Raw genomic sequence first — 13,487 nt, 5'->3', positions numbered from 1 at the left:
CCCAGTATTGCAGAACACTTCGGAAGATAATTATCATGCATATAATTAAGCGAGACTACTGAATAAGACATAGGTTATATAAATTATGTCTCTTGAACTTTCCTTCACCTTTTAAATAGGACTTCACTAAAAGCAACTTTACCAAATAATATTAAATTGCAATACAATTTCTGCTGTTGACTAGTGCATGACCAAGTCCTCTTGTTTGAGGTAGAAGTCAGTTTACTGTGATAGGGTTTTAGATGCCAAAGGGCACAGAGAATGTTCTCTCAAGGAAGGAGGTTACATAACTCTATTCTAGAGCCTTTAACCATTGAAAGAGGTTAGCAGGAGAAATAATTATTGGTTAAAATATTACTAGAAGTTAGACCTCTGGGTATACCTTTTTCCTTCATGGAAGCTTTATCCAAAACATATATTAGTTCATAGAATCCTCCTAGAGACCCAGAGACACTGTAGTGAGTTCCATAGGTTTCCAAAAATGCAAAGTATTCCCCCTTTTCATAGGTGCTTGGCAGATTTTTTAAAGCATCCACGAAAGTTGTTGACAGCATGACATCCCGACTTCTCATCACAAATCTGCCCAGATCAACTTCTCCTTTCACGTGCAGAAGCATTTTTTCCTTTGTTGTAGACCAGAAGAAAATACATGTGAGTTTTATCACCATGATTTCAAATTTAAAAATCACGAAACTTGAAATGTTCACAGGTGATACATCTTTTTAGCAGCGACTGGGAGATAACACTTTAACCCAGTAGAATGGCAAACAAATTATTATCAATACCAACTGTTGATGAAGATGTTCAGCAGCTAGAATCCTCTCATACATTGCTGGCTGAAGTGGAAAATGATGTAACCACTTTAGAAGACTGTTTGATAGTTTCTTATAAATGTAAACACACAGGAACCCTATGGCCAGCAATCGTACTTTTACATATTTACCTAAGGTTTTAAAAAAATTGTCCACAGAAAGACCTGTAGAAGACTTTTATAGAGGCTTTAGTCAGCATAGCTTAAAATTGAAGAGGACTCACATGTCCATCAACAGGGAAATTAATAAACAAATTGTAGTCTATTCACAAAGGAGTACCAGTTAGCAATAAAAAGAAACGAACTACTGATACATGCAACAGCATAAGTAAATCAAAAGTAGTATGCTGACTGAATTAAGTCAGACACAAAAGAATATATACTGTATGGTTCCATTTTTATGACATTCTAGAACAGGTGAAACTAAGTTATGGTCAGAGAAGACTCATCATTTGCTGCCTCTCAGGTGGCAGGGAATTGACTGCAAAGGCAAAAAGGAATTTTCTTGAGGTGGTGAAAATGTGCTCTATCTTGTTTGAGGGGGTGGTAACACAGGTGGATACAATAGTTTTAAAACTCATGGAATTACATGCTTGAAATCTTTGCATTTTATTGTATGCAAATTATACCTCACTAAGTTGATTTTAAAATGTTAACAATGGAAGGAAATGTAGACATTATGTATGAAGCCCAATCTTTTTATTTTACAGACAAAGAAACTCTGATCTAAAGGTATCAAGTTATTTGCTCCAAATGACACGAGTAGCCCATGGCAACAATTCGTACTGAAAACCTAGGTCTGAGGTCTCCCTCTTCCCTTCCACTATGTCTTTGATAACAGAGATGGAATAGACAATATTTTAAGACATGGATCTCAAGCCAACTTAACACAGCTCAACAGTTAAATGTTCCCCGGGATGATGGCTTAAGTTACTAAGAGAAAGCTGGGGCAGTGATAAACTATGTGACTAAATGCTCTAGACTGTCCTAGCCAAAACTAAATTGAAATTGGCACCCATTATTCTGTAGATTATTATTTTGAAATTGTCCTGCTGTAGTTGTTGTTGGTACGTGTTGATTGCATGGGAGTTAAAAACATTTTATTATTTTTTAAAAGGTATATCTTGGTGTATATGAACATCACACCAAAGTTTCTGCATTATAGAAGCATAATTAGTCACACTGCATGATTTAACTGAAGGTGATAGTGTGTGATTCAGTTTCTAACAAAAATCCCAGAGAAACTTACTGCAGATATAATAGTCATATTAGTTCTCCATCTGATGACTTGCATAATATTTCTCAGTGGAGTCTCAGAGATACCCCACATGTATTTGGATTTCTTTGCCTGTCGCTAAAATTGTCAGAAAGATGTTATGTTCTTTGGCTTAACTTATTTTAGAGGTAGACCTTAGGTCATTCTTATTCAAACATACTGTTGTTTATTCCATCTACAGAAATTAAAAAGAATCTCTCGACCTCACTTATCCAAACATCGTTACTTATTTCTTTTTCCTCATTAGAGGCAAAATTCTCTTAAAGAGCTTTCTATATTGACTGTTTCCAATTCTTTTTCCAGTTTCTCTTAAGTCTAATCCAGCTATGCTGCTGTTCTTACAACCCCAGCAAAACTCCTCTGGTCAAGCTCACCAATGACCTTCAGAATGCTAAAGCCAGTTGCTTCTCAGTCTTCATCTTCTTTGACATACATATTAGAATACTGGATACAGTTTACCACTCCTTTCTCCTTGGTAGGGTTTCTTCCCTTGTCTTTTAGAACAGGTCCTCTCAAACTGTAAAGTGTGAACAAATCACCTAGAAGAATCTTGTTATAATGCAATTCTGATACAGTAGGTCTGAAATAGAGTCTGAAATTCTAGTTTCCCAGTGATGTAGGTGCTGCTGGTCTGTGCACTGCACTTTGAGTAACAAGGTTCTAGGACATTACAGTAACTGCATCTTGCTTTCCTCTGCTGGTTCCTGCTCTTTCTCCAGACTTTCTGTTGAACTGTCCTTGGTTTAGTCTTTGATCTTCTATTTTCTATCTATACCAATGGTTCTCAACCTTCCTAATGCCACGACCCTTTAATACAGTTCCTCATGTTGTGGTGACCCCCAACCATAAAATTATTTTTGTTGCTACTTCATAACTGTAATTTTGCTACTGTTATGAATCGTCATGTAAATATCTGATATGCAGGATGTATTTTCATGGTTACAAATTGAACATAATTAAAGCATAGGGATTAATCACAAAAACAATATGTAATTACATATGTGTTTTCCGATGGTCTTAGGCGACCCCTGTGAAAGGGTCATTCGATCCCCAAAGGGGTCGTGATCCACAGGTTGAGAACCGCTGATCTCTACTGTTAGTGGGCTCCCCAAGCCCCTATGACTTTGAACACCTTCTATGTATAACAACCCCCAAATTTATAGCTCAAGCCCAGACCTATTTCCAAACTCTACAATCAAAACACCAACTTTCTGCCTGACATCTCCAGCTGGATGTCCAGTTGGTGTTCTCCTGCAGACTTGCTCTACCTGAAGTTATCTCCACGTTGGTCTTTAGCAAGTCCATTTCTCCAGTTGTTCAGGCCCAAACCTTAGAGTCGTGTTTGACTGCAGCTGTCCTGCCCGAACCGCTCTCATCTCTACCTGCGTTCCTGCAATACCTTTAAACAAGCTTTCTTGCTTTTGCTCTTAATTCTCATAATGTCTTCTTAATAGGGTACCAGGAGTAATCGTTTAAAATCTATTAGGGTCTATCAATATTCTCTGAAAAACATTTCAGTGACCTCTTCTGTCACTCAGAGAAAAAGAAAACATTTAGAATAGGCTGTGAGGCCTCCATGATCTGGTTCAAGGTAACCTCTCTAACTTCTCTCCTTCTGCTTCACTTTGGCCCAATGGGCAGCTATTTTCTGATCTTAGAGTTTTGTCTCTAAAAGTTCCGTCTGCCAGATATATCATCTCAGATATAACTATTTGGCTGTCTATTCTTCTTTAAATATTTCATCAGAACTAATCTCCTTAATGAAGGCTACCTCAAGCTTCCCTCTGAATACCGTCATCTACCTAGCACTCTTGATTTTCCTTATGTTACTCAATTTTTCATTTTGTCCCACAGCACTTATTATTTTCTGAATTCTGGAGAACTTCCTTCTTGTTCTATTGTGTTTATTGTTTTTGTATATCTTCCCTGCTGATCTCTGTCCTGTCCAGGAGGACAGGATGAGGATTCTTTGTTCATCTGTTCACAAATAGATTCAAGCACCTGGAGCAGTACTTGACCACATCGCAAGGCTACAATTAAATACCTGTTGAATGGTTTAGAGAAGTTCTCAACTGCACACTGTAGGTGGGTATTCATGTGAATACAGAGGCAATGTACAGACCCATAAAAAAATCATATCATTAGGCATATTGTAAGTACTGAGGGAATTATTATTATTTTCAAAGTGGAGAAGGGCACCTAAATAGGTGATTGTGACATCAAAAAAGGAAGAATGAGCATATTACAAGCACTATACCTATCATGGCCCTGGCTGGTTTAGCTCAGTGGATTGAGCGTCGGCCTGCGAGCTAAGTGTCGCTGGTTCGATCTTCCAGTCAGGGTACATCAGAGAAGGAAAACTCTGACTCCAAAAAACCTCCGCTGCCTTGCGGCATACCTCTTCAGGGGAAAGGCTAAGGGAGTAAACCCCGACAGAAAATCCGGAGCCGGAGTCCCTAAGGCGGTTTGACGTTGTAGTCAACACCGGCAACTCCTGCGGCGCACCTGAACCCAAGCTGTATCGACTCCGTCTTTCCCTTGGACCCTTCAGCTGCGAAGAGAGGGGGGGTCTGCTGCATGGGCAACAGCAGACCCTCCATATTACCCTGCCCAGGCTCTGTAGCTTCAGCGTCATCGCAAGATGTCGATTCAACACGGGAGGAGACAGATACCATGTCACTCCCGAGTCGGACTGCACAGCCATTCTTGGCGGTGCAGATAGACTCTGAAGAAGCTACACCATCGTCTCTCGAGACGGACGGCTGCCGCCGCCGCCGACCTATCATAGAAAGTATATTCTATGTTTCCAAAGATAATGAAACAAACATTGAAATCTGGCTTAAATATTAAAAAGCAAACACATTTTCAAAGTCTAAAGTTAAAGGCATGATTACAAAGTAAACAGACCAATTCCATATGCAATGTGTATGACTTTAAGGCATTGCAGTGAATTACCAACATTATGCAGTATGATTTTTCATTGTAATTCTGAAGACAGTATACATTGAACAGTCTATTATCACAATCCCAGTCAAAAAGTATGCTCTGAATTCTTCATACACTTTTTCTCTGTTCACTACCACCAAACATCTCTTATTCTTACTAAAGATCCTATATGGGATTTTTCTCCAGTAACCGTTCTTCTTCCCGATCTTTGAGTTATATATTGGAGGATTTGTTGAGTATCAGTTTTTTTCTCTCTTATGAGCTTGATCTGCTCTAAACACTCACGCTTCAAAGAGGAGGTTTGGTTAGTTTGTATCCCGTTGTATTCTCTATATGAAGTGTTCTTTCTTACCTTCTGAGACGAGTGTGACAACAGCAGCTGGTAAATTTCAGTTTTGGAGTAGGTAAATCCAAGGGTACCTTGAGCAGTTGCTCCAGTAGTACCATTCTTTGAGGAGGCTTCTTCTTCAGGACAATGTTCAGGTTTAACGTTAGGCAACCCGCATTTCTCAGTCTTTGTGAATTTTAGAGATGCATGAGCACCCAGCTGTAATGATTTCTCCTGGATGACAGATTTGAATGCTTCAAACTGTTCCTCATAATGTTCAGTTCTGAAATTTTTATCAGCTTTGGTCTAAAAGAGAATAACAAAGTGTTGTTAACACAGAAAAAAACCCCACAATTATTGGAAAGGCAGTAGAGCCTTTAAAGGCGGTGAGTGAAGGCCCTGAAATGAGACTGCAGGGGTTCAAATCCCGGACCCCGACTTGGAGGACGTTGCAGTAACCTCTGTGTCCCCGGGCTGATTCCTACCCTGCGAAACAGCAATGCTCACCACACCGCACCCAAAGAGGGTTGTAAGGATTCGATGAAATAACATGGATGAAAGGTTTAGAACATAGCAAGTTTTCAAAAGTTAATATAGTCATAATTAAGAAGCAAGTTGCATAACAGATGTGCAATAGACTTCCACTTGTATGCAAACAAAAAAAGTAAATAAAACTAACCCTTTTAATGGCCTGTAGGCCAGGAACTTGTTTGTGTATTTTACACATGTTAATTAATTTAAATAGAGAGGCCAGGACTTGAGACTTGAACTGCCTCTTAGCCTTGACACACTACGGCTTGCAAAAATAAAAAATAAAATAAATAAAATAAAATAAAAAAGAAACACGGACATACATGGAAAATTACTGGAAATACACACAAACCACAGACAGTGTTTGCCCTTCAGAAGGAACCATGAAATGAGAATGTGGAGTGGGAACATTCCTCTTTGCATAATCTGTTGTGCTGTTTAGACTTCTTGATTTTTTTTTCCCTCATATTCATTTTTGTGTGAAAAAAAGGACTGAACTAACAGCCTAGTCAAAAAGTAAAACTTGAGATGAAAACATTCCTTGCCAAGTTGTCAATGGGAGGGGTGTTAGTCCCCATGTAAGCTCTTTCCAGACATCCTCAGAAAGAGCTGGTGATAGTGATACTTGTCTGGGAAGGTGACATCCTTCTCTTGTCGGTGGCATAGACTGGATTCCTGTAGCATACTCTGGGTGATTGTTCTGCATAAGGAAATCTATGGTCTGAATATTTGTGCACCCCGCCTCCCCAGATCCGTATGTTAAAATCCCAATGTTCAATGTGATAATATTAGGAGGGGGGGCCTTAGGGAGGAGCCTTCATGGGTGGGCTCAGTGCTCTTACACAAGCAACCCCACAGAGCCCCCTACACCCCCTTCCATGTGGGAGAACGCAAGAAGTCTGTGACCCAGAACAGGGTCCTAACGTGACCATGAGAGCACTCTTATCTCAGATTTCTAGACTCCAGAATTATGAGAACTCGCTTCCCTGTTTAAAATGTTTCAAAGTCTTGCCACTACCTAGGAGGTAAAGTCTAAACTAGACTTATTCCAAGTCATTCTCTTCTGATTGTATTCAAGCCCTCTAGTTATCTTTCTACTTCTATAGCCTACGCTTCTTTCCACTACAGGACCCTTTTATACTTTCTGGAATGTTCTCTAACACACCCACCCACCCCCATTCGCTCATAACACAACATTATACACACGGATACACACTCTCTCACACACTCGCATGCATGCATATTATATCCCTTGCTCTGGTTAATTCTTATGCCTATTTCAAGTCTTAGCTTAAACATCAGGGAGGCTTTTCCTGATCCCACAGACCAAAAATCCATCTTCTGTAAGCTCTCATGGCTCTTCTTTTACAATAAAACAAAATGAAAAACACTTTTCTTGTAAAATTACTCGTTTAATAGGCTTTCAGGTGGTATACTCCATGACGTCAGGGACCATGTCTGTCTTATTCACATGCTACTGTAGTGTCACCATTTGGTAAATTGCCTGGCACATAGTAGATGCGTATACAATTTTATTCAATTTAATATGCAGATTCTCTATACCTGATGATAATAACTAGTATTTATGAAGTGCAAACAAGCTTGGCTATTTACTTTCTAAGATTATACTGGATTAGAATAAGGGGTGGGGCACCAGCCCTAGTAGCACAAAGGAGTCTATTTGGGGACTTTAGCAAATGTTAAGTCACCACCATCAGCACTCTCCCTCAGATGGCACCAAATAAATACTCAGGCCCACAATCCCTACCTGCTTTTTTTTTATAACTTTGATGCCAAAACTCACTTGGTGGTATTAATCTGATCTGAATTTATAAAGTTATTTTTAGTCTTCATTTCTCCCACTTTGTGCAAACATGGGTTAGTTCTGCTGCAGAAATATTGGTGTGTTTGATTATGGGGTGCTTCTCCTAACTCCACTGGGGGTGTAAGTAAAATATACAGAAAGCACCACATCTCCTTTGTCAAATACAAAACATTCTCAATGAGGAAGCGTATCTGTGTCCAGGGTTGTAGGTTAGGGAAAAAACCAGGTGCTCACTCTCTAAATGTAGCTTCAAGATCCATCCTGGGCAGCTCTCCTGCCCTCAGAAGTTACTACCCCTATAGAGAAGCTAAGAGCTTGGTCACAGTGGCTAAGATAGGAAAACTGTATGATGCACGCTGAGAACTAAAAAGAAAATAAAGCAACACAACAAGAACCCTTCTTCCATCAGCAATGACAAAGTCACCTTATCTTTGGTACATATTGTTTTTAAGAAAGAACATGTGTAATACTTTTTTGGAATATTATCATTTTTTTCTTCAGAAAGTCGCATAAAGCTGGCAAGATGGGGAAAGATCAATAATTCAAAATGTTCCGTGAGATTTGTGGGTAACTAATTCTCTTCTGAATTTACAGGTACAAAAAATATGACAACGTGGTCACATGTGAGAAAAATGCCAAGCAGTTGAAACATTACAATCTTTAGCATTCATGGGAGAACATGATCATTTCAGGCTACAATGGGGAGGGATTGATTTCCAACATTGTTAGGAATAAAAGGAATACTAAGTATACTCATTTGAAAGTATATATGTTTCTAACACTCATGAGAGTGAAAGCAGTACAAAAGGGCTGTGTCATCAATGGGACTATTTAAAGAAACAGATTACTTTAGCTCCTGGTTTAGAATAAGCTAATTATTGTTCTTTATTGCATCTTGCTTAGACCAAAGAAGGTATCTCTAAAGGGGATAAATATTAATCCTTTGAATGGGTCCAATTTGCAGATGGTTCTAGAGAATTCAGGTGACGTTCAGGAAGGTGGTGAGTTTGGGGTGGCACTGTGGAAAGTAAAACTCACTTTTAGAAATAGTTTCATAAGAGCTGGGGCATTTGAGGTGAGTGAAAATAGCCAATCGTATTAGTCAGGCAAGCTTTACAAAGGGAAGGGTTGAAGGAAAACAAGCGCCAAGTTTTCAGTAATAGGCTAGCAAAAAGTGACCTTAAATGGCATGAAAGCAGTGTGCTCAATGCTAAAATCAGTACTAATTAAATTTTTAGTTTTATTTGAACCTCAGAAGATTCTTTTTATGGCGTCTAGGTATTTGCCAAAGCTCTACCACTACGCAGATGCATGTTACTGAGGGTTGATTATAGAATGCTGTATATTTTCTAGAGAGATCCATGTCATACGTCCTCTTCTTTAAGTCAATCTCATATTCACATTACGGAATCTTCCGCATTTTTTAGCATTCACTTATTGAAACCATTTTCAACTAAAAGTGGAATAATGCGTTTCCTTTTGAGGAGACTTACTTCATACACCAGGGTAGCCACGTTCCAGGGTCTGCGGTAGTAGGTCAAGGTGTTTCCATCCCAAACACGGTCACAGAGTCCATTGTAGAACTCGTTGTCGAAAGGCGTGGTTAGGGGAACCATCCCTAAGATGTTGATCCTGAGAATGGACACAGGAACATCAGGTAGGGAGGTTCCAGGAGCAAGTGCAAGGCAATTCTCTGCCTCTGGGGAAAGAGAGAGCTTTGGCTCATGTCCCCATCACCCAACATGGGTGTGATATGGTCAGGAACAGAATAAGAGCCTGTTCACCTCTGCTCTGTGTTTCTGGCACAAAGCACACCTCAGAAACGTCCTGTAGACTCTTTAGGCAACTAAAACACTGTGATGAACACAATGAAAGAAATGCAATCAATGTGGAGCCAGGGGCCATATGGCACATAGAGTCTCTCACCTCATTGCGTTAACTCTTAGCTAACCTCTCTTAGTGTACTAAGACCATCGATTTAAATGACTTGAGAACACAGTACCTCAGAAGGGGGCAGTATAACACATGCCTGTACTTTTTCACCTGTGAATCAACATTGAGGCTCTTTCACTCCTCATTCTCTTGAAACTTAAGCCCTTCTCCGGTGGACTCACGGCCTGTCAAGAACCTCATTCTCTCCAGCCTTATATTTTCCTTATGTTTCTAAGAGGAACCCCCAAATGTCAGCATCCTGGCAAGGCAGTCTCAGAAGTTCTACTTTTTTTCACAAGAAAATATTTTTATTTGGCAAGCTTTAATTCAGAAAGAGGGATCTTGTTTAGCTTTTAAAAAGTTACGTTTGATTCCTAGTTCTAAACACAATAGATAAACGAGAAGCAGTTTGTTTTATGTGAAGCTGATCTTTGTTAATTGAAGGAAGTCAGTGCTGTCTAAGATGTATCTGGAATAAATGGCCCCAGGCCAGGGAGGCCAAAATGGAGGTTTGATCTTCACATCTGTAACTTAGTTTTGCACAAAAGCATAAACTCTTCCATTGCCCTAGACCACACTCCTAACTCCCATGAGTTGGGTTATAAATAGAGACAATGATTTCAAGAACAATTTGTCAAAGGTTATGGTTGCCTTACTATACTCTCGTCGGCAGCCGTCCGTCTCGAGAGACGATGGTGTAGCTTCTTAAGAGTCTATCTGCACCGCCGAGAATGGTTGTGCAGTCCGACTCGGGAGTGACACGGTATCTGTCTCCTCCCGCGTTGAATCGACATCTTGTGATGACACTGGAGTGTCCTCTCCAGTGAAGCTGAAGCTACAGAGCCTGGGCAGGGTGATATGGAGGGTCTGTTGTTGCCCATGCAGCAGACCCCCCCTCTCTTCGCAGCTGAAGGGTCCAAGGGAAAGACGGAGTCAATACAGCTTGGCTTCAGGTGCGCCGCAGGAGTTGCCGGTGTTGACTACAACGTCAAACCGCCTTAGGGACTCCGGCTCCGGATTTTCTGTCGGGGTTTACTCCCTTAGCCTTTCCCCTGAAGAGGTATGCCACAAGGCAGCGGAGATTTTTTGGAGTCAGAGTTTTCCTTCTCTGTTGCCTTACTATAAACCCATTGCTAATGAATGAATGAATGAATGATGATGATGATGATGATGACAGCTTCTATTGCCGGGGGGTTATTAAAAACAACCTCTTTATATAAACAGCACACTCTTAATAAGATTTTAATCTACAAAGGAAGTGAACATTATAGTTCAACTTTAGTGAAAGGCAAATTAAGAAAGTAGTAATTCATGAATATCTTGTTCAAGGCTGACCATATAGTTAAAATGAACCACTTCTCACTTTGTGGGCAAATATTACTTACTGCTTTGCTAGAAAAAAACCAGGATTCATTACCAATTTATTTCTACTTTAATTTTATAGAAGTCAATCCTGAGAAACTTCACTCACATAAATAAGTATATAAGAATATAGAAAATGTTGTCATTGCCATGCCAGTCAGTTCTTTGATCTTCTGAGTTTTAGGCCAAGAAAAGATCACATCGTAGTCTTTCATCAAAAATCATTTTTATAGTCTATTATCTGATAATTAATTAGGGTATCTTTAATGTTATTGATAAAAAACTTGGAGACCACTTGACTTACAAAGGGTTAGGGTCCAATTGAGTATTAGCATTTGGAATTGCTTCTTGTTTTCCTACTCCATTGTGAAATGTGAGCTGGGTCAGCGGCGTAGGCTTCTTTTGGAAAGTGGGAAATAGATTGTAAAGGGGAGGTGAGAAAGGATGATGGGCTTGACCACCGGAATGCCGCTGAGCTGTCCTGCTTATCACTTTATGAAAAATATGTATATACGGAATTGAGGGTTTACCATGAGTTAGATAGATTAATTAAGTAACTAATACTTGAGGAAACCATTATCTTAAAATGTACCAGTCTCCCTCCCCCTTGGAAAGTCTCTTTACAGTTTAGAGGTTATTGCTGTACAGATCAGCAAGTAGACCAGTTGGCTGAATGCATCTGGAAAGTTACAACGAAGCTGATCCAGGGCTTAAGGCACGACTACGGAAGAAATGCTTCAAAACTTTTGACTTGGTTCCACTGCTGCAGAGACAGGCAGTCTAGTCTAGAATGAGCCAATTTTTGTTCTGCCAAGAAACATGAAAACTTCTCACAGAGAGAATGTCATTGCCTGAGAAATTTTTAAAAATGTGTTTTTTTTTTTGTTTTGTTTTTGGCAGCACTTACAGATGCCTGTTTTCACACCTGCATCTAGAACTACAAGCAGCTCCAATTTATCGGGTGAACCGAAGAGCAAGGTCCCTCCACCTAAGTGCTCTTCTGCTTAGATCACGCACAAAAAGTCACTTCTTGCACATCTTACACTGTTAGTCTTTTTCAGTGAATGGAAGATGGGTTGGGGATTTCCCTAAACATCTCTGGAGTATCTCAGATGTCTATCAGGCAGGAGGCTGAAACACCTGTGATGCAAGTGAATTCCCCTGGCGTAAGGATTTAAATGCGAGTCCTTCAAAATAAATAAATAAATAAATCCTTCAAATGGGAAAATAAGAAGAGTAAGTTAATTACTATGAGTACTTGTCCCTTTCATGTGCAAAAGAATCTGACTGGATAGGTCGGTTGATAAGACTTGTTGAGGTTTTCCAGACTGGACGGAGCAGAAGCCGTTTAGAAGCACGTTGCTATCATTGGGATGCTCAGGTCTACCACCTCTATTTCACCGTGGTCCCATCGCCCTGTGTTAGCATGATGGAGATGGCTAATATATAAATACGTAATATGAATGACATGGAAGAATAGTGTAAGTATAATACAACATGCTATTTTGAAACCTCTTCTTAAATATGAACGGCTGGTTTATGCTACTCAGCTATCTATACTCTTCATTCAAATATTTAGGTCAAAAGTGCCACCTGAGTTTCATTTTCTAAAGTTGGTTTTGCTTTCAAGTTAGGGTGTCCACCTGTGTGTTTTGTAGTGATGTGGGCGAGGTGATGAGGTGCTGACGGACATGTGGGAAGAAGAAAAACGGAAGTGACATGGTGGAAAAAATATAGGTTTATGTAAGTCAGAGACACTTGGGTTTATGCTCCCTGTCACCACCCCGACCCTGGTCAAGTATGAGGTATTTAAGGAGCCCTGGCCAACTCTCTGGGATGCCTCAATAATAAACTCTCTGGCAAATGCTATATAACAAATGTTCTTTTCCCTCAACAAAGGAAACCAAAAAATTATAAATAATTGTTTTTCAGCTAAATGGGCCAAGTTTTCTGTAACCTTTTTCTATAAGACACCATGTAAATTTTCATTAAGTAAGAATACATAACATATGTAATTCCCTACTTTAAGCCCTTTTGTTTAGATTAGGGAGAAAACTGTTTCTTGGATCCCAAATCAAGCAAAATAAAGTAATAATGGGCTTTCGACACGCCCACTCTTTCCCTGGGGAAAGCAAGAGTCAGAACTCATTGGAGCATGCAGTGATCTGGTTATAAGTTTTTGGCCAACTACCATACCATTTCTGCCAATTATTAAAAGGGCTGAATTTGGAACCCCAGACCATCCACTTGATTCAAAATTCCTACCTTTGGGCTTAGGGCCAAAGGCACCACATGTAATATTTGAATGCTGCTTGCTTGGGAAGATTTTATAAAGTGAATAAAAGATGTATGAAATGCTTTGTGTGGTGCCTGCCTCTTGGTATCTTGGTGCCCTGGAATTTTTCTCTGATGTGGTTGAAGAAGTGGAAGTTTCCTCTGACAGAGAGAGAGAGGACATCTCCATTTTTACCGAAGT

At 39.8% G+C, this 13,487-nt stretch overlaps 1 protein-coding gene across 1 annotated transcript in view; it reads right to left on the bottom strand.

Moving 5' to 3' along the window:
- C9 (complement C9) overlaps positions 1-13,487 on the bottom strand; it is a 40,880-nt gene that overhangs the window by 10,555 nt on the left and 16,838 nt on the right. Inside the window, exons 5-7 of the mRNA XM_090276153.1 lie at positions 9,211-9,349; positions 5,386-5,667; positions 383-623 (exon numbers count right to left, since the gene is read on the bottom strand). Of these exons, the coding sequence (XP_090132279.1) occupies positions 383-623; positions 5,386-5,667; positions 9,211-9,349 (662 nt within the window). The remainder of the gene's footprint in view (positions 1-382; positions 624-5,385; positions 5,668-9,210; positions 9,350-13,487) is intronic.

Source organism: Furipterus horrens, unplaced genomic scaffold (genome assembly GCF_987537825.1).
Source record: "Furipterus horrens unplaced genomic scaffold, mFurHor1.1.pri manual_scaffold_5, whole genome shotgun sequence".
Lineage (NCBI taxonomy): Eukaryota > Metazoa > Chordata > Mammalia > Chiroptera > Furipteridae > Furipterus > Furipterus horrens.
The sequence above is the reverse complement of the archived record's forward strand: the minus strand, read 5'-3'. Positions and strand labels throughout refer to the sequence as shown.